At 44.4% G+C, this 20,020-nt stretch overlaps 1 protein-coding gene across 2 annotated transcripts in view; it reads left to right on the top strand.

Moving 5' to 3' along the window:
- PALD1 (phosphatase domain containing paladin 1) overlaps positions 1-20,020 on the top strand; it is a 1,202,673-nt gene that overhangs the window by 566,283 nt on the left and 616,370 nt on the right. For both annotated transcript variants that reach the window (XM_086922256.1, XM_086922257.1), the window contains exon 6: positions 2,085-2,245. In XM_086922256.1, coding sequence (XP_086778382.1) covers positions 2,085-2,245 — 161 coding nt within the window. The remainder of the gene's footprint in view (positions 1-2,084; positions 2,246-20,020) is intronic.

Below are 20,020 nucleotides of genomic sequence, written 5' to 3'. Positions count from 1 at the left end.
TGTTTACCTTTCTTTCAGTGACTTCAAAGTGGGATGATTTATGTGACATTCTTGCTAGATATTGGGGGGTAGGAACGTTTTTTTCCAGCAGACAACAGCATTTAAATGAACTGTGCAGGTATTTGGAACGCAAATGGACCACATTTGTTGTTAATTCTGAAGTGTTGAAAGCAAATACTTTAATATAATCAAAATAAATCAATGCATTAGATGATGTCATTGCATACATTATTGCACACACTGTGCACTGTTTACTTTTATTAGGAAAACTGTATGTCTGTGCAAATGTGCTGTCTGTAAAAGCAGTGTGCTGCCACACGATGCATACTCCACTCTAAGCCACTTTACTCTACTCTGCACAACTGCATGCCACTGCACTCAGCGCAACGCAACGCCACTCTACTCTGCACCACTACACTATACACCACCTCACTGTACACCTTTCTACACTACTCTTCCTGGGCCTCCCAAAGGTTCTGAGTCAAAGATTGCAGCTGGTCTAGAATCATGCCGCTAGATTGGTCTATCAACTGCCAAGATACTGCCACACTATACATTTACTAACGAAACTGCATTGGCTTCCGATTGTACAAAGAACATTGTTTAAAACAGGCTGCATAATTTTCAAAATATGGCAGAGTAAAAGTCCCACTTTATTTTCCTCCAAAATAAGGAACTATACTCCTAGGCGCAACCTCAGATCATCACATCTCAATCTACTTTATGTCCTCAAATTCTAAAGGAAGAGCTAGGGGAACCAGGTTTGCTGTGTTAGGTCCTGGTATTTGGAACTCTTTTCTGGATAACATAGGAGCAGCAACATACTATAAGCACTTCAGAACTCAGACAAGCTTATGACTAATCTACATCTCTGTCCATTTGCTAGTGCTCCCAGTGCCTTGAAACCTCTAGGTGAACATGAGCTTTAGAAATTTGTTATAATATAATTCTGCAGCGCTCTACTCTATGCCAATGCAGTCTTCTGACTGCACTCTAAAGCACTCCAGTCTAGGCCACTCCTATCCGCTCTACGCCACTCCACTCTATTCTGCAACTCTGCACTTCACTGTACGTCACTCTAACCTACTCTACACTAAATTTACTCTGCACCTCTATGCCACCTTACTCTATGCCACTCTACTCTACGCCACTCTACTCTATGCCACTTTACTCTACATCACTGCACTCTACCCTGCACCATTCCACTTTGCGCCACTTCACTCCTCTGCTCCTTTCCATTCTATGCCAATGCACTCTATTCAACTGCAGTCTACACCACTGCACTCTATGCCACTGCACTCTAAAATGCTACCTCACTCTCCAATGCTACCTCACTCTACAATGCTACTGCACTCTACAATGCACTACTCTGAAACACTGCACTCTCCACCACTGAACTCTGACACTGTACTCTGCACAACTGCTTTCTATGGCAATGCACTTAATTCCTCCCTACTCTAGAACACTCTACTCCTTTCTTCTCCATTCCACTGTGAGACACTTCGTGCCACTCTCCTCTACACCACTAATGTTTAGACATGCTGAACAGCATCCATGCTGGTGTACAACATGGCTAAAATACATTAGCAAAGCGAATAGCCTTTGTATTGCCAATGCTTGTTTAATATTTCTGTTCCGATTCATAATAAATATAATGATGTTATTTTTAATAGTATTTTAATTTCTTGTCTAATATGCCAAAGTATTGTATTATGTATGTGTTACGTAAATTGCAACACCGAGGATTAACTTCCTTAGTGGGTGAGGAGCGCAGGGCCTTTATGTTCTTTTATTCCCAAAGAGAAACTGTATTGCTACATGTCACTACTACATGAAGCACCTCGAGAGGAAGGCTATCACTAAGGGCTTGGCCTGAAGCCCCCTTCTCTCTGATGTCAGAGCTCCTCGTCATTCTCATATGATCTGGTGCCATAATTACAATTAGTGTAACCATCATATAAAAGAGTACTTGTGTGCTTATTGGATAGAGACCGTATTCAAATCATTGGTATGTGATGGAGGAGTTGATGATGGGGAATGAAACTAAAGCTCAGGGGTTTCACTAGCTCTTTTATCTCTTTCAGGTCCATGACTTTGCCAAGCTCAGTGGCAACAGCTACTTTGTATATAATGACATTGAACTATTCAAAGAGGAGCCACATTCTGTTCAGATACACTGTGAGGAAGATATCCATGTCACTGAGGAAGTGTACAACCGACCCATCTTCCTACTGCCTTCATACAGGTAACTTCTTTCAGAAGGATTAAGACTAGAGCCTTGAATGTGCTCATGACTGTTTGCTGGGAAAACATGGTTTGTCATTCTACAAGGCCATTTAGTATTATGCAGTGAAGACCACTTTTTAGGTCGAGCCTAGCGCAGCGCACATGCGCTGCCCTAAGAAAACAACCTTTTGGAATCGCTCGGGCCTTTTCACATGCTTGAGCATGTGAAAAGGCCTACGGCTTGCAGTTACAAGCAGTGGCGCACACCGCTGCAGCTGCTTTCACTTTTGCCACTACTTGGCCGCGTGCTTGTTGTATTTTGCCGTTAGGCATTTTTTACTTCTTTGCTTGTTTGTAAATGTATAGGCTTGGCACCTATAGGTGGTAGATTTTTTTTCCTTGTTCGGCTTTTAAACTTCTAGTGCATGGTGCATATGTTTTCAAAAATAATATTTACAAATTTGCTGCCATCCAAGGACCGATCTGCTCTCTTTGATGATGCTTGTTTAAATTAGCACTGCCAAAATGGCCTTAGTCAGTTTATAGAATTAGAAAATATGCAAAAGACCTTCTGACAAAATGCCCTCATTCACTGTAGAAAAATAATCCAGTCATCTTTTCATGACTGCAGCCTGGTGAGAAAAGCTCATAGCTCTTCTTCTATCTCTGCATTTCCATCGCTTAGTTCCTTCCTACCTCTGTCCAGTAACTACAGTGCACTGAAGGACTGCAGCATAGAAACTTTGCTCTTGTACACCAATCAACACAGTCACAAATGGCAAACATTTCACCACCTTACACAACAGCAGGATATTTTCTTTCCCGCCGCTTAGCTGTACATACCTCAGCAGTTAAAGCTAGATGACTGATCTCAATTTATATGTTAATCCATGACGAAGATGCGCGTCTCCCCGTACTTTTAGTAAACCGAGAGCGTCCACTTCCAGGCGTTGTAGCTCTAGCTTGGATATCTGCCCTGCAAATATAATATCTTTGTCCCCTTCTAATTTTGGATAATGTCAATGTGTCCCTAAATCAGGGGATTGTTATTTTACAGCAGAAAATAGCAATAATGAAACATTTCCTCAAGAAATTCTCTCTCCTCAAAAGACTCCAGTAATATTGAGATCATCTCACTGTTACCATAAATCGGGAAAACCTTTGAAAAATTAGTTTTCACTCAGGTATAGTCTTTTATCAAGGCCAATGTTATCTTAAGCCACCTTCAAGCAGGGTTCAGATCTGGCCACAGCACTGAGTTGGTAGTTCCATCAGTTTTGGTCTATCCTTGGTGGCTTGCCGATAATGGTTCCTTGGTGAAATTGTGACTTTTGGATCTTTTCAGCATCATAGACCACTCTCTGCTTCTGACCAGACTGAAGGATATTGGCCTTGATTATCTAGTCTTTAAGTGGTCAAATTCCTTTCTGACGATTGTACCCACATTGATTTCCTCCCATCATTCAGATCCGTATCTAGAAAGGTCCACTGAATCATCTTAATGCTTACATACTACCATGAACCTACCTCTCACACCCATAGGAGCTTGATTTTCCATGAATGTGCATGACACTCAGCTGATGTTTATGTTAACGCTGCCTGCGTCATAGCGCTTTTTTTTCTTTACTTTATGCCATGTTGCACAACCGCCCTCTCTGCTGTGCCACATAACTACAAAAATATTTACAAAACCAATTAATCTCACATAGACAAAACCTACTGGCTTTGCCAATGATTGTTTCACAAATCAAGCACTAGGTACAGCACACCTCTAAAAGCGATTTTGTTCCTAGCTCAGCCCACTCTCCACTGAGATTACACTTCAACAACTGTTAACATTAGGTGTTTGGCAACAAAGACTATAGCCTGACCTATTGAATACTTTGGCAGCTAGGAGAGTCTTGCCTTACTACAGACTGCTGTGGCAGCTACCTTACCTAGCAGTGTGGGTTGAAATGCCACAACCTACCGGAGTGTGCCTGGACGATTTTGTAATTTGAAACTATGCAGCTCTATTTATCCTTGTGCTCTGCTTTAGTAGACGTGTGATGTAGATGTTTGAGGCTCTGACTTAGATTTGTAGAAGTAAAAATAGAGCTATGCCCTGGGGTTTGCTTGAATCTATTTAATAGCAGAGCTTATGTTGCAGTCTGAAAATTGTACAATATCAAATGATATATTCATCTTTTACACTGTGAGTATATGTACTTTAGAATCAGCCAAACTTCTGTTTTTTTTTTTTAAATCATTGTTTTGTCAATCTTGGAATATGTACATTTTAAAATGTATAATTTAGAGTGCTGATGTGGAGGTTGTTCATTTAGCACCTATGCTCTAAGCCTGGTTTGATATTTGTGTTCTTGACTGAAACACCATAACTGGTGTGCTTTGTTGGAATTATGTACGAAAATGGTTATGTGTTGTGTTCAAGCTGCAATAGGGATTTGTGACGTTGCAGTTGGAAGGGCCGCATAAGCAGACATTGCTGTATGTGTCGGTTTGTCTCAGTTTAAAAAAAATGTGAATTGATAAAACAATATACCCTTTTGATCAAATCCCCCCCACCCACCAGCTCTTCTATCCCCAAAAGGGATCAATAGGGTTTCAAGGAAGGCTAAACTCCCCTATCTTTGAGCAGAGAGCCTAGAAAAGAGCACATGTTTCTATCTCTCTCCCTCTATTCCAAGGGCATTATCCATCTTGCTTCATCAGGAACAGTGCTTGAAATGGAAAATAGAAGTGCAGGTACTCTGTTTCTGAGAAGTGCCTTTACTCTCCAATTAAAATCATTACATCTCTTTTGAGAAGTGCTGGTCCTCTCCCTCACAAAATAAACAAACTTTGGCATAGCCAATACATCTCGCCTTTGGGACCTTATAAGTGTTTGGATATCCAGCACAATCTCCTTGGTGCAACAACATCAACTGTTGTATGCTAAACACTTATAAGGTACCAAAGGCGAGACCTATTGGCTATGCCAATGCTTGTGTCTTTTTATGTCTTGCCTCCGATCTTACTTGCGAGGGTTATTGTTTACAGTTAATGGCTTTGAGATTGCCTAGTGCTTACCATTCTTTGGCTTCATTATCACTCTTCTTCACTGCGTCCTAATTGTCCAGCACATGCTGACATCCCTTCCTTTTCTTTCTCTGAAGCATGAGCCAAGAGCAGATTAATTCAACTTAATTAGTGTTTGTCTGTTAGTCGCACTGTGATCGAGATACGCGTTTCAAGACACTTCCCCTGGTTCCAGTTCTTGTGCTGCATTCTCCATTCGTTTGGTTTTCAAACCCATTTTTAGCCATTGTTTATTTATATCTGCATCTTTTGTTTTACTCATACAAGTAAAATAAAATTACAATTTATGTGGATTGGATGAAGCCATTATAGTGTAAAAATGCCATACTAACCGATTTACACCTACATAATGCTTGCCGCTGCATGCCTTATTTTCGTCCCTTTTATGCCCCATACCTTTGTGCTGATTTTAAGTTTGGTTTCTTATTTAAGTTACTTACACGCACAACTGTACTACCCTGCACCACTCTATCCTCCTGCATTCTAATCCACTTCACACCACTCCATGCAACTCCACTCTCTCTGCACCACTCCACTCTCCTCCATGCGACTCTGCACAATGCCAATCTATGCTGCTCAACTTTACACCACTCTACACAACTGCACTGTATGCCACTCACTCTACTCCATCCCATTCCGCTCTACTCTATGCCACTGTACTCTACGCCACATCACTCTACACCACACACCTGTACCTCACACTGCGCTACTCCACGCTACTCGACTCTACACTTCTCAATGCCAATAAACTCTTCCACTCGACTCTACCCCACTCTATGCCACTCTACTCTATGCCACCATATGCTACTCTACGCCATTCCACACCACTCTGCCTCTCCACTCTAAGCCACTCAACTATGCCAATCGATTCTATCTGACTCTATGCCACCCCATGCCACTCCACTCTAAGCCATACCACACCACTGTACACTACTCTGCTCTCCTCCTCTAGACGCCATACCACTTCACTCCACACTATGTCACTTTATGCTAATCTACTCTACACCACTCTATGCCACTCTACACCACCCTACTTAATGCCACTCAGTGCCACTCCACTCTGCCACTCCACCCCACTCTGTATCCCTCTGTCACTCTCCTCTACTCTGTGCCACTCCACTCCATGCCAGTCCTCTCTCCCCAATGCCTCTCCACTCTCCTCTGTGCCACTCTACTCTTCGCCACTCCACTCTACGCCACTCTCTGTGCCACTCTACTCTATGCCACACCACTAACTTTTAGCCATGCTGAACAGCAAACACGCTGCTTTACAACATGGCAACAATGGCATAAAGTTACTCAACCAATTCAATGATACAGCCTATTGTCTGAGAAGTGAACATTGATGCCACATAATATGATAAGCAGGTCAGTGTCTGCTCTGGAAACAAACTAACAAAAGTCGGTTTCATGGGTTGTTCTAGATACAATACAGGGTGCCATATGTAGTTCGCAGTTAATTGCTAGAGAGTCATTTGCATGAGCACAGCCATGCAATCCATAATTCTAAAATGTTTAAGGTGCAAAATTAAAGAAATTAATAATATAATAAATGTCTTTCAAATTAATTTGTTGGTGCTCCTAATTCCTTCTCTCATTTGGCACTGCCAGGTGATGAATTTTCATCTGTGAACCTACTTAGACATTTCTTCTTTACAAAAACATGTTATTGGTAAAAGTAATAAAATCCACCAAGATTACTCAGCATATTATTTTGTATATATGAAGCTCTTGTAACAATTCACCTAACGTTTTCCATCTTTCAGTATCTCAAGATCTGAAAATGGAGAGCTCAAAAATGGGAGATATCATAAAACTTATTTTGCATTACTTACATTTGCAGACAATTTAGCAAAAATTTCAAATGGGTTCATTTATCCTTTTTTTTGTCTAACCTGCCAACTAATCAGGTGGGTGCTTAGTGAATAGTTTAAAGTATTTCAAAACTGTTAAACACCAACAATTAGTACATATCTCAGATCAGTCTTAATGGAGATGCTACCTATTTTCTGGGAGTACATTGCCTACCAAAAGTGTGTGTGTGTCTGTCTGAATGCATATATGTTTCTATTCAGAGTTTTGCACCATTCTAGGAGTTGATGAAACCATACTAAATAAAGAACTGAGAACCAACTCCTAGTAAGAAGCACATCTTGGGATTTTTAAGTGCAGATAGAGGTATTGCCAACCTTATCAAGGTCACCAAGTTAGGGAAGCAACACTCATGTTGGCCAAATTGCTAACACAAACTATGCATATATATATCTCAAAGGAAAACTCTTTTAGGCTTAGAATGCCACATAAATTATGCAAAAAAGGAAGTAGGGAACGCTGGGTAGTTCCCAAAGTTTAGGTGGCGAGCTATTCCTTTATATGAAACACTCTCCAACACCACTGACACTCTAAATCTGCTCACCTGAAATGTCTGTTTTACTTGTAGATCTTTAAGCAGAGGATTCGAATGATGTCACCCACTCCGAGCTACAAAAGTGACAAAAGCCTTTTACCACTCCAGGCACAGTATTACAGCTTTGGATTGGTTTAAATGCCATCCAAACCAACCGGGAATAAACACAAGCTGTGAGTGCGCGTCTGAGAGGTATAGCTTAGTCCAGTCACAAGGGGGCACCCAGTATAAGTCCAAGCAATATCCGTTCATGCTTAGGGTACTCTGGGTAGTTCCCTAGGTTCTCCAATGCCTGCCCAAGGTATTGCTTTGACATGTGTACTTTGTGCTCCCTTATCTTTGTATGTGTGTATATATATATTTATATATCTCACAAAGACGATGCCTAGAGCAATGGTTCTTATCTGTTGTCCGATCCCCCATGGGGTGTATATAAATAAAGAAGCAAAATGTACACTTGAACTTACAGTACATGTCAAGAAATTTTGAAATTGGAGGCTAAAAATTAAGCTAATTCCTCAGATTGATTCGTTTGAGAAGTGCAAGTGCTTTAAACAGAAAATAGTATGGACAATGAGTGACCTCAATTCAATTTAGAAATGCTCCAACTTTCCTACTAAGATTAAAGTTTTAATTTTTATTTAATGTTTATTTGTGAATCAAAATGAAATGTAATCATTTGTGTATTTGTTTGATGAATGCTTCTGTCTGTATTTTCTGTGCATTGTTTTGCAGTTCAAATCATCAAAAATGCTTAGAGCAGAGACCCTGCTTTCCACTAATGACTCTGTGGGGGTCCCTGGATTCCAATAATGATTAAGCACAGGGGTCACCAGAAGTCAATCAATGAAAACATCTTTATTCGGATATAGAAAAAAATATATATATACAATACACATATAAAAGTTATCATAAAATCATAAAGCCTTGCTATTTAAGTATGTCAAGTTATTTATAAATTGCATAAAATAGAATACAATACTACTTAGCTGAACATATAAAAACCAATATATACAACATCCTATTAAAAACATAAAAAATATACTCTAGGCCACATCACTTGTAATCAAACAATGGCATAATTTCATAATTTAAAACAGCTTAGGCAGTTGAGGATTCTCCTATGACTAATACATACTTTATAAAAACATGTGTTTTATTAAGTAAAAATTGGCGAGGTTGAGTCATGGTAGGACTTAATTTCCGTAACTTATCTCATCTAGAGCTGTTAACATTTTCTTTCTTACTACTACACACTCAATGTAAGTAGAAACAGTATGACTAATTAATGCATTCTCCAAGTTACATAAAAACGTAAATGCATCTTGATTAAAAAAAAAAAGTGTTTCTGGGTAAAATATAAGGGATGTAACAGACTTTTCCTACAGTCTTTGCATAACCCAAAAATAACATAAGATGGATGATTGATTGTGAGGTAAATGTTTTGTCCATGAATCCTTCTTGGGGCATGCTATTAGCTGGTGCAAAATACCCAGCTGCTTTAACCCCTTCACTGCGGCAGCAATTCTGCTGCAGTGCTAGGGGGTGGGGGGGGGGGGGGGGTGGGGGGGTCGCACGGCTCACCTGCGCTTGTGACGGAACCGCTCCGTCACGCGCCTCGGGTGAGCTGTGCTAGTACGGTTCCGTCACGAACGCGCTCGCTCAATAGAACATGCAGCGCAGGTGTGAAATCGGCGCCGCACAGGCACGTTGAGCGGGCCGTGACGGAACCGTTCCGTCACTAGCACAGCTCACCCGAGGCGCGTGACGGAACGGTTCCATCATAAGCGCCGAAGGGGTTAATGTGAGGTCAAATTTCTGCTGGTTATTTCTTACTATAGTTAGATACATAGGTAATCCCAGATATTTCTGACATAACAAATATCTAGCTACGGAGCATTCATGACTTTCTCTAGTCTCTCTTGCACTTCTACTATAGTTGTTAAACATTATTTTTATCTCCTTACTGAATTGCCAAATACTGGCTGAATTTTTTACAGATTTACCGATGTACCCCTAAATCATTCGATTAGAAACCTATTAGGTATGCTATTCAGGGAATCTTATAATAGTGTTTGAGGTCTAAACAGAAATAACTTATTTTGAAAAATTTGAATTTGCCTTTTTCCTTATGTTATGCCAGCAATTTATAGAATTCAGGTCAATCAAATCTTCGATATGCGGCATATCCAACTTGCTGTCGATAGTGAAAGAGGAAACAGCATAGGGTACTGCCAAGAACCTACATAAAAACTGATTTGCCTCTGATTGTAGTGGTAGGCTCTCGGCCATACCCCACACACCCGCCCTGTATATTGCAGAAGGGAAGGTTGTACGCCTGTATAATTTTTACAGTTCTGGCATTGGCTTATTGCCTGTTTTACTAGACAATGTAAACAAGGCATCAATAGTCCTGGCTATTTTCGTTTTTGTATTTCAAATGTGAGGACCCATGGCTTGGCAGTTCGGGCTGGACTGTTCCCTTGAGGCACAGGGTCAGACTGATTTGCATATAGACATGTCTGAACTGGGGTGGCAGAGTGGGCTAAGGAACGGTGATGGATTAAACCCAGATCTTTTGACTGGGTGTGAGTGTTTGATTGATTCAGAAGCTCCGTCCATCACCACCCCCTTTTGTACCGCTTTTGGCCGCCATAAGTGTGGCAGGGTATGCTCAGACGTAAGTCCCTTGCTCACTTTGCCACAGGATTCAAGCAAGCCGGGCTGAAGACGGCTGGAATGCCAGAAACCGGTCCTCGGAAGCTTGTTTCCGGTCCAGGGAAGACATGGCTTGGCAGTTCGGGCTGGACTGTTCCCATGAGGCACAGGGTCAGACTGATTTGCATATAGCCATGTCTGAACTGGGGTGGAAGAGTGGGCTAAAGAACGGTGATGGATTAAACCCAGATCTTTTGACTGGGTGTGAGTGTTTGATTGATTCAGATGCTCTGTTTATCACCACCCCCTTTTGTACCGCTTTTGGCCGCCATAAGTGTGGCAGGGTCTGCTCAGACGTGAGTCCCATGCTCACTTTGCCACTGGATTCAAGCAAGCCGGGCTGAAGACGGCTGGAATGCCAGAAACCGGTCCTCGGAAGCTTGTTTCCGGTCCAGGGAAGACATGGCTTGGCATTTCGGGCTGGACTGTTCCCATGAGGCACAGGGTCAGACTGATTTGCATATAGCCATGTCTGAACTGGGGTGGCAGAGTGGGCTAAAGAACGGTGATGGATTAAACTCAGATCTTTTGACTGGGTGTGAGTGTTTGATTGATTCAGATGCTCCGTGCATCACCACTCCCTTTTGTACCGGACTCTAATTCAAGCTTGGCACTGCATGGGCTTAGAAAACTGTCCTTTCCGAAGATGATGCCATCCACGCCTGCATCTTCACTGCTTCAGGGACTTTGAGCAGCCAAAGCTTCCTCACCTACATGAAGAGCTCGACGTCAGATAGTGTTGACTACACATCCAGCCTGACACTGTGGATCCTTGCTAAGTCTCCAGACAAGTGTAAAGACCTGGATCCTCCTAACGGGGAATTCCATTTCAAGGAGGTACTAAACAAGCCTTCGGAGCTGACACACCATAAGCATCAGTGCCTTGACTAGGCCACCTCCCGTCCAGAGCTGTCTTCTCCTCTTCCTTCACCTTCACCTCCCCCTCTCTTTTCTCTTTTCTCCTTATCTGCCTCTTGTACCACTACCCACCTCTCTCTTGCCATCTCTGGACCTTATGAAAGATTCACCACAGGAATCTCCTCCTTCAGAGATGAGAAAAGTCCAAGGTCTCGCTATGACCCTATGGCCCCTCTTAGAAGAGGCAACCACATGAGGACCCCTGGGCTGATTACGACATAGAAACCCCGGCTGATAGAGACCCAGATCTTTATGCAGCTAAGCCATCATCCCCGGATGATACCACTTTGTATCCTAATGTGCTCAAGCATGCAGCAACCTTCCACAAGATGGAATTCAACAAGCAACCTGTGGATGAAGACGTCCTCGTGGAGAGTTTCTCCTCCACACACAGCTCAATGTGATATTTGCCTATGTTGAAGGGCTTGCTATGACCCACACATGACCTCTTCAAAGAGCCAGTCAAGTTGTCACCTCCAGGTCAGATACAAAATATAAAGCCTCACATTTTGACCTCCCCCTACATCAGGGCTCATCTTCCACCGGACTCTATGGGGGTACTCACGGCATGCAAGCATGCTAATTCACAAGGTAGAGCTGATGCTCCTCCTCCACATTGGGAGAGCAAGAAGATTGATATGGCTGGCAAACGTGTCGCCACCCAGTCTGCCATACATTGGCGGCTTGCAAACTTAGTGGGCCTGCTTTCTCACTACGACAGTGCTCATTGGGATGAAGTAGAAGATCTGGTTCAGCATCTTCCTAAACAATACGAAAACATGGCCAGCAGTTGGTGGCAGAAGGAAAAAGTATTTGTAACATCAACATCAGGTGTGCCCAAGACACAGTGGACACAGCTGTGCGCGAAGTCAATTCTAGTGTTTCTTCTCCACAGACACACATGACTGTGTGTTTCAGGCTTTAAACCAGAGGTTCAACAACATCTCAGTTTGCCTTTCAATGGAGAACATCTTTTAGGAGGGCAAGTTGATAAGATGTTAGATAAAATTAAAAAGGATACAGAGACAACAAAAAAAGAGTTTACTACAAGAGGAGATATAGGGGCAACAATAGTAGAGGCGCATCCCTTAAATGCACTTCATCTGCAAAACAGTGACTCCCTCTCCCTCACCCTTCTCCCACCGACCATCCAAAACCTGTCTGGGGAAGAGTGCTAGTGGTTTGGTGGATAATCACTCGTTTGTTGAGGTAGGTCGGTCCTTCTTTGTGTAGTGCCTTGTAAGTGTGGGCGAGCAGCTTAAACACACATCTCTTCGCAACTGGTAACTAGTGGAGTTTTATGAGGTGGGGGGTAATGTGTGTCTGTCTGGGGAGGTCAAGGATCCTTCTGGCTGCTGTGTTCTTGATGATCTGGGGTTTCCTCATGAGTTGGTAGGTGATTCATACATAGAAGGAGTTGCTGTAGTCGAAAGCTTGCGTGATGGTACACTTGATGTTGGGTGGGAGCCATCTGAAGAATTTTCTGAGCATACAGAGGGTGAGGAAGCAAGCGGAGAATACAGCACTGACCTGCTTCTTCATGGAAAGCTGGCTGTCTAGGCTGATGACGAGGTTACAGGTGTGTTTGGGGGTTTGACCCAACTCAGATAGCCACCATTTGTTGTTCCAGAAAGTGTCTTTTTCTTTTCTGAAGACGAGAACTTTTGTTTTGTCTGTGTTGAGTTTGAGAGATAGTTGTTGTTCATCCAGATGGCCTCATCTTTCATGCATCTCTGGAACTTGTCTTTGAATATCTTTGGGTAGTTAGTTAATCAGAGAGAGGACGAATTGGGTGTCATCAGCTTAGGAATTGATGTTGAGTCCGCTGTCCTGATGATGCTTGCCATGGGTGTCGTATACACGTTGAAAATGTTTGGGCTGAAGGATGAGCCTTGAGGTAAACTGCAGGTGATGTTCTTAGGGAGTGAGGAGTAGGGAGGGTGGATGATCTTCTGTGTTCTTCCTGTAAAGTAGGATGCAATCCACTTGAGGGCTGCTCCTTGGATTCCGATTTGGTGGAGTGTGGTTGGATATGGCGTCAAAGATAGCTGAGAGGTCGAGGAGGATGAGGGCGGCAGTATCTCTGTGGTGTAGCAGCATTCTGATGTCATCCATGGCTTCAACTAGAGCTGTCTCTGTGCTGTGGTTTGCTCTGAAGCCGGATTGGGAGGGGTCCAGAAGATTGTGCCTGGCTAAGGAAGAACATTGATGCTGTCACTCCTTTAACAGTACTTACCTCCAGAGGTACCTGCCACTCCGCTTCCTGGTTCAATGAACCATTAAGAATCAGTAAAAGTAAATGTAAAAAGCTTGATCTTCATCCCTTTATTTCTTGGAAGATAGGACTACCTACAGGATAGCACTAAAAGTACACTATAAAATAGTGAGAGAGGCCAAGATGAATTACTGGCGGAGTAAAATCACGGCTACAAAAAGCAAGAGCAAATAGATCTTTGGGATTGTGCAGTCCTTTTTGGCCCCAAAGGCAAGCAGAACAGCAGCCTCACTGTCAGCGGACTGGACGCAACTGGTAGCCCAATCCTTTCACACCAAAATAATGACAATCCTGCAGTTCTTTCTGGTGTCATCCATAGTTAATACGGCCATGCTGAATTCGGAAGAGGATCCAATTAGACCTTCCTCATCATTGGAGCCCCCCGCAAGGACCTCAGTTACTACATTTCCCGGCCATTGACCTTGGGGATTCACTCTTATATCTGATGAGTCTCAAATCCCGTTCACCAGTAGATGTGTGCCCCGCGAAGCATCTCCCAGCCCTTGTCCCACCATAAATAACACATCAATAAGGTTTTGAATTCCTCTTTGGCAGCTGGTGTTATGCTGACACTCTGGAAACAGGTGAAAATGCTGCCCCCTCTAAAGAAACTGTGCGCCGACCCCCTCATACCCACAAACTAAATGCCTATCTCCCTCCTTCCGGCTTTCTCCAAAGTGCTGGAGAAGCACGTAACAAAATAATAATGGAGCTTGCCAAAAATCATAATCTCTTGCACCCCACTAAGTCAGGTTTCAGGGCAAACTATAGCACAGAAACTGCTCTGTTGGAGGTGACAGGACACCTAAAGGAGAAGCTGGATCAGGGGGTAGAGCGATCCACATATTGTTGGACCAATCTGCAGCGTTCAACACAGTACCACATAGGAGGCTCCTTCATAGACTGGAAAAAATGTGCTTTGGGGGAAGGGCTCTAGCCTGGCTAACTTCCTACTTGGAGCACAGAGAACAGGTTATTTGGACTCCCCCTTTTTCCTCTACCATGCCTAGCCTTCAAGTGGGAGTCCCCCAGGGCTCCTGCCTTAGCCCAACGCTTTTTAACTTATATATGTCCCCCTTAGCAACACTGGTGGAGTCTTATAGTGCAAAGATAATTTTGTAACCTGACAACACTCAACTGATTTTCTCCTGCAACAGAGGCAATGAGTTTGATGGGGGCGTGATTAGATCTTGCCTCACGGACGTCTTCGCGTGGCTGAAGGAAAACCAGCTTAAGTGCAACTCTGACAAGTCAGAAATAGTTTTTTTCGGCCTGCCTGTAGTGCACGACTGGAGTCAATGGTGGCAGGAAGAATTTTCACCTCCCAGTGTGGCTCAATCCACTGTTAGAAACTTGGGAATCCATATTGAAAACGCTCTCTCTATGCATTGCCAAGTTCAGGCTTTGGTGGAGACCTGTTTCGGACTACCCGAATGATGAGAACGTTTTTTCCGCTTCTCCCGTTTGTAGGAGGATTGTGATCCAAACACTGATCACATCCTTTACCTGGGTTTGACGGATTTTCTCCTGCAACGCCTTCAGGTGGTGCAAAATTTTGCAGCCAGGGCTATTCTCCGGCCAAAACCGAGGTCCCACATGGTACCGTATCTCAAAGCCCTTCATTGGCTCCAGGTGAGGGAGCGGATCAAGTTTAAGGGTTTAGTAACTTTCTTTAAGGCTCTTCACGGCAAGGGGCCCAGCTACCTCAGAAGGCGTGTTGGTTGGTATACTCCGACAAGTGCACTGAGATCAACCTCGGGGTCGCATGCTTGTGTCCCTAAGGTGCGCTTGGCACATAGGGGGGGTAAATCCTTTAGCCTCCTGGGGGCACAGGCATGGAATAAACTTCTCTTGCCCCTTAGAATTTCCACGGATTTGCCGAATTAATATTTTTTTGTGAAAACTTGGCTCTTTGGGAGTTAAACTATTTCTTTGTCAGCATTGTGATATTCGGCAGCGTCGGGACACTCCTTTTGGAGTAGCTGTGCACTTTATAAATTTGTCATTCATTCATTCTCCAGGTGTCTAGTAAGCTGGATGCTGATAGCTTTCTCGATGATATTGGTTGGGAAGGAGAGCAGGGAGATGGGTCAGTAATTTTTGGGGTCTCCTGGGTCCACAAATGGTTTCTTCTGCAGTGGCTTCATGTCAGCATGTTTCCATTCCTGGCGGAAGTGGGTTGTGGTGATAGAGGAGCTGAGGACCTTGGTGAGTACTTTGCTGATGGGTTGATTGCCGAAGTTCAAAATTGTGTTGTGGGGGCAGGGGTCTGCTGGGGCTCCGGAGTGGATGGATCTCGTGATGGATGCTGTTTCCTTCTCTGTGAGGGCATTCCATGAGGTGAGCTGGTGTGGGTGAGCGTTGGCTGGCGTGAAGAGGTTGATGCTGTCCATGATGGGGATTTCAGGTGCAAAATCTTGGTACATGGTGTTGATTTTCTTTTTTTTAAGGAGCTTTATATAGCGGAAACTTGACCTGAACCAGGTATCAGAGCGCTTTACATAGCACCAGTTGCATTTGATGTGGAAAAGGTTTGTTTGGGTCTCGCAGAGGGCTTGTGAGGGTGTGTTTTCAGTAGCTGAGGGGTTGATGCGGGTGGCTAGGGCAATAGTCTTGGTGTTTTTCAGAAGGTGGTGGTATTGGTTGAGATCATTTTCAGTCCTAGAGGGTCTTACTCATGCGCCATCTTCTTTTTTTTTCCCTGCAGTTGCGTTTCTGGGTTTTTAGTTCTGCTGTGAATCAGTTGGGGTGTCGGGTTCGTTTCGTAGAGTTGGTGGGTTTGTCCATGACTTTGTCCATGCTTGCGCTGATCCAGTTTGTGAAGTCTTCTGTTGCTTTTTCTTTGATTTCTGTGATGGTGGGTAGGTGGAAATTGAGGGCAATGGTCCATTGTTTGATACGTTTTGCTGGTAGTGGTGGCGGGGTGTTGGAGTTCCGATATGACGAAATGGGCGTAGTGGTGATTGGTCCAGGTGAGCTCCTCTGTGTGGGTGTATTTTACTCTGTTGCTGGCTGAGAGGATAGGTTTGAGTGTGTGTCCAGCAGAGTGGGTGGGGTTGTGACTATCTGCTTGAGTCCAAAGTGGGCCATGCTTTCTAAGAGGCCGGCTGTGTTAGTGTCTTTGGCCTAAGTCTATGTCTATGTAGGGTTATTTGTAGAGTGCGCTGTTACTACCAAGAATGTCCTAGCGCTAAAGGTTGAAAGGAGAGCAGCGGGGTGGAAAGATTATTAACAAGAATAAAGCCAGCTTTTCAATTTCTTTCGAAACAGAGGTGTTGATTCAATGTTTCTTAAGTGGAAGGGCATTTTGTTCCAGAGGACAGGACCAAGGTAAGAGAGAGCCCTGCCCCCAGTCCTCGACTTTCTAACTCTGGGTATGTTTGCTAGCAGCATATAAATGGAGAATTCTACGTAGGGTATAGAATCCCATACAGGGCTTTCTGGGTAACAAGTAAAGTCTTGAAAATTATTCTTTTCCTTACTGGGAGCCAATGAAGGCTCTTCAGAAGGTGGGACACGTGCATTCCGGGGAAATTCAAAGATGGTGCGGACAGCAGCATTCTGGACAAGCTGAAGTCTGTCCAGCAAATAGCTAGGCGTGACCAGATAAAGACCGTTCCCGTAGTCCAACTGGGATATGATCAGAGCTTGGACCACCTGTTGTCTGGCCACTCTTGATAGAAAAAAATATATATTTCCGCAAGAGACGTAACAGGTAAAAACAGGTGCTCAACACCGCATTAATTTGGGTACAGAAAAGCAGTTGAATGTCCATTAAGAACCCCAGATTTGTCAGCGACACGTTGATGTTTGCCATGGGGGCAGGTGCGTCAGCTGGCCAAAAGACTTGCAGCGGTGTCTCAGCACAATTGCCAAAGAAGAGTAGCTCTGTCTTCCCTGCGTTGCATTTCAACTGATTCGCAGTGAGCCACCCAAACACTGCCAAAAGGCAGGCACTGATAGACAAACTAGGACTCTGCTATTCTCCCATGTAAACCAGAGCTGCGTGTCATCGGTGTGTAACCCAATTTTAGCCCCCAGCGATTTCGCCAGCGTGGCCAGGGGTGTGAGGTAGATGTTAAACAGGGTAGGGCTCAGAGCCGAACCCTGCGGGACCCAATCTTCAACTGGCGTGAGGCTACAGAGTAAGGATGGCGCCAGACATCTTGGTGTTCTCAGGGTGAAATTTGAGGTCTCCTAGGAATATGTAAAGATTTGAGTCGATGGCGAAAGGGGCAATGAAGTTGGGGTTTGCATTGCAGAAAAGCAGGGCAGGTCTGTAGACGTGGGTGCCTATGCTGTTTGTATGGAGTAGGAAGTGGAGGTGCTCCTTGAATGGGGTGGAGTAGTCTGTGGTGGTTGAGCATTCGAGGTTCTCTTTTTAGATTCTGCCAATGCCTCCGCTGTTTCTGATTGACCAGTCTCGGTGCACTATCTAGTATTTGTCCGGGGTGGCTTTGGAGATTTCTGGAGTGTATAAGAGGTTCAGCTAGGTTTCTGTGATGAAGACTGTGTCCGGGGTATGGGTCGTTATGGTGTCCCAGATTTCTGTTGAGTGTTTTCTGAGTGAGCGCGCATTGATTAGCAGTCCGTTGATCTTTCCAGAAGAGTCGTCTTTGGCCTTGTTGGAGGGTGTGTGTAATGTGGTGTGGCTGATTGGAGAGGTGAAAGTGGTCTCCTCAGTGGAGCAGGTGAACTGGCAGTTCCGGCAGGAGAATGGGCCTTCAGTGGTCCTGTGGGAGGCATGAGCCCAGTTTTTGTTTTCCTGGTGTCCGGGATCCGGTGGCTCAAAGTTGGTTTGAGGTGAAGCGGAGGCTCTCCGTTGTGGTTGGGGTCCTGATGCTGGGTGTGGTCCAGGTATATGTGCGGCATGACTTCTGCATGCATCTGTTACATGGTCGCATGGCGGTCTCCAGGCCATGCGGTCACAGGGGGTTGTAGGAAGGGGGGTGGCATGGCCTTTGCGGGGGAGGTATCCAACACGGGAGGGGGAGCAGGAGGCAAAGCTGCGGGGAACAACTTAACTATGGAGAACAGGGGTGGAGGGGACATTGGCAATCCTGTGGCAACAGGCGGGGGCAGAGATAGGCTGGGCCTGCCAGAAGAGTGAGCAGGCAGGAAGACACTTAAGGGTACAGAGTGCATGTGTGGAGGGATATGCCCTCCAGGGGGGCAGGGGGAATGATGCAGAGAGGCAAGTTACTGAGAGGAGCAGGTGCTGGAGAGGCAAAGGGACAGATGTTGGGTGCTAGCGTAGCACAAGGAGAAAGCGAGATGGTGAAGAAGCGGGGGGGACTTGCGTGAAAACAGCGACAATGGAGAGGTGGCGCATGCCAGTCTCCTCTGGGCTCTGTTGACTGTGGACGGGCCTACCCTGGGCCTGGGCTTTGCCCCGGGCCACCCAAGCACGTCCCGCAAAGCAGGAGGAGGTGCCTGGTGAGGAAGGGCTGGCAGTGGGAAAAAACCAACAGGTCCTCTCCCAGGAGCAGAGGCTGCTGGGAATTGTGGTCTGCAGGAAAGGGTCCGCTGGTTCCGCAGTTTGGGAGGAGGCACCCGGGGAAGAAGGGCTGGCATGAATCAGGCACAAATAGGCTACTAGCACAACCTTCCCCACATCGATAAGTTCTACTTCATTCATCCTTGGCATTCTTCACCTCCTCCATGGGAACATATCTCCTTGCTCGTTACTATGTTTCTCCTTGCAAAATCGGTCTTCTCACACCTAACTATCATACAAAAGCACCAAAACTCCTTTACTATGAAGCTTTGTCCAAACCTGCAATAGAAACAAAAAATGCAAGCAACCACATTCTACATTGAAGGTTCAATACAAATTAAATTTTCAACTTAAACATGAGCATGTGCTGACACTATACTCGAGGCAGCAAAATTATGTCAACTTAATAGTGCAGAGGGTTACAAATATGTGCACATTACTAAGCACATAGCAAATACAGTTTCTTACTGAATTGAATAAATTGCAAATGATTAAATAAAAGATGTAATTTCAAAACACATCAATATGAATATAATTTCTTGCTACATGTGCAAATGTCTAAACATTAGTCTGCACATACATATCATATCATCAGCTTCGCAATGAGACACGTCATAAGCTTAGCTTTCTTTTAAAATATTGACTTATAAGTATTGTAAGAATTTCTTAGACATTGAGGCCTGGTGTCCGGTTCCTGTGTGTGTGCTGTAGTTAAGGCCCTTTGAATTGTAAGCGAGGCTGAGGCACAGCTCCTCCTCTGTCACCCTGTCAGGTTGGCCCATCTTGTCTACACCTAAGCCCCCTTTCTGTTATTGTCTGAAAGCAATACACAAACCCCAACAGCAGAGCTCTTCACAATCATGTGATCCAGGACACTAGCAGAAGGCACAAATGGTTGGGA

The sequence above is a fragment of the Lissotriton vulgaris genome, chromosome 5, assembly GCF_964263255.1.
Source record: "Lissotriton vulgaris chromosome 5, aLisVul1.2, whole genome shotgun sequence".
Taxonomy (NCBI): domain Eukaryota; kingdom Metazoa; phylum Chordata; class Amphibia; order Caudata; family Salamandridae; genus Lissotriton; species Lissotriton vulgaris.
Note: the sequence above shows the minus strand (reverse complement) of the source record. Positions and strands in the feature narration are given on the sequence as shown.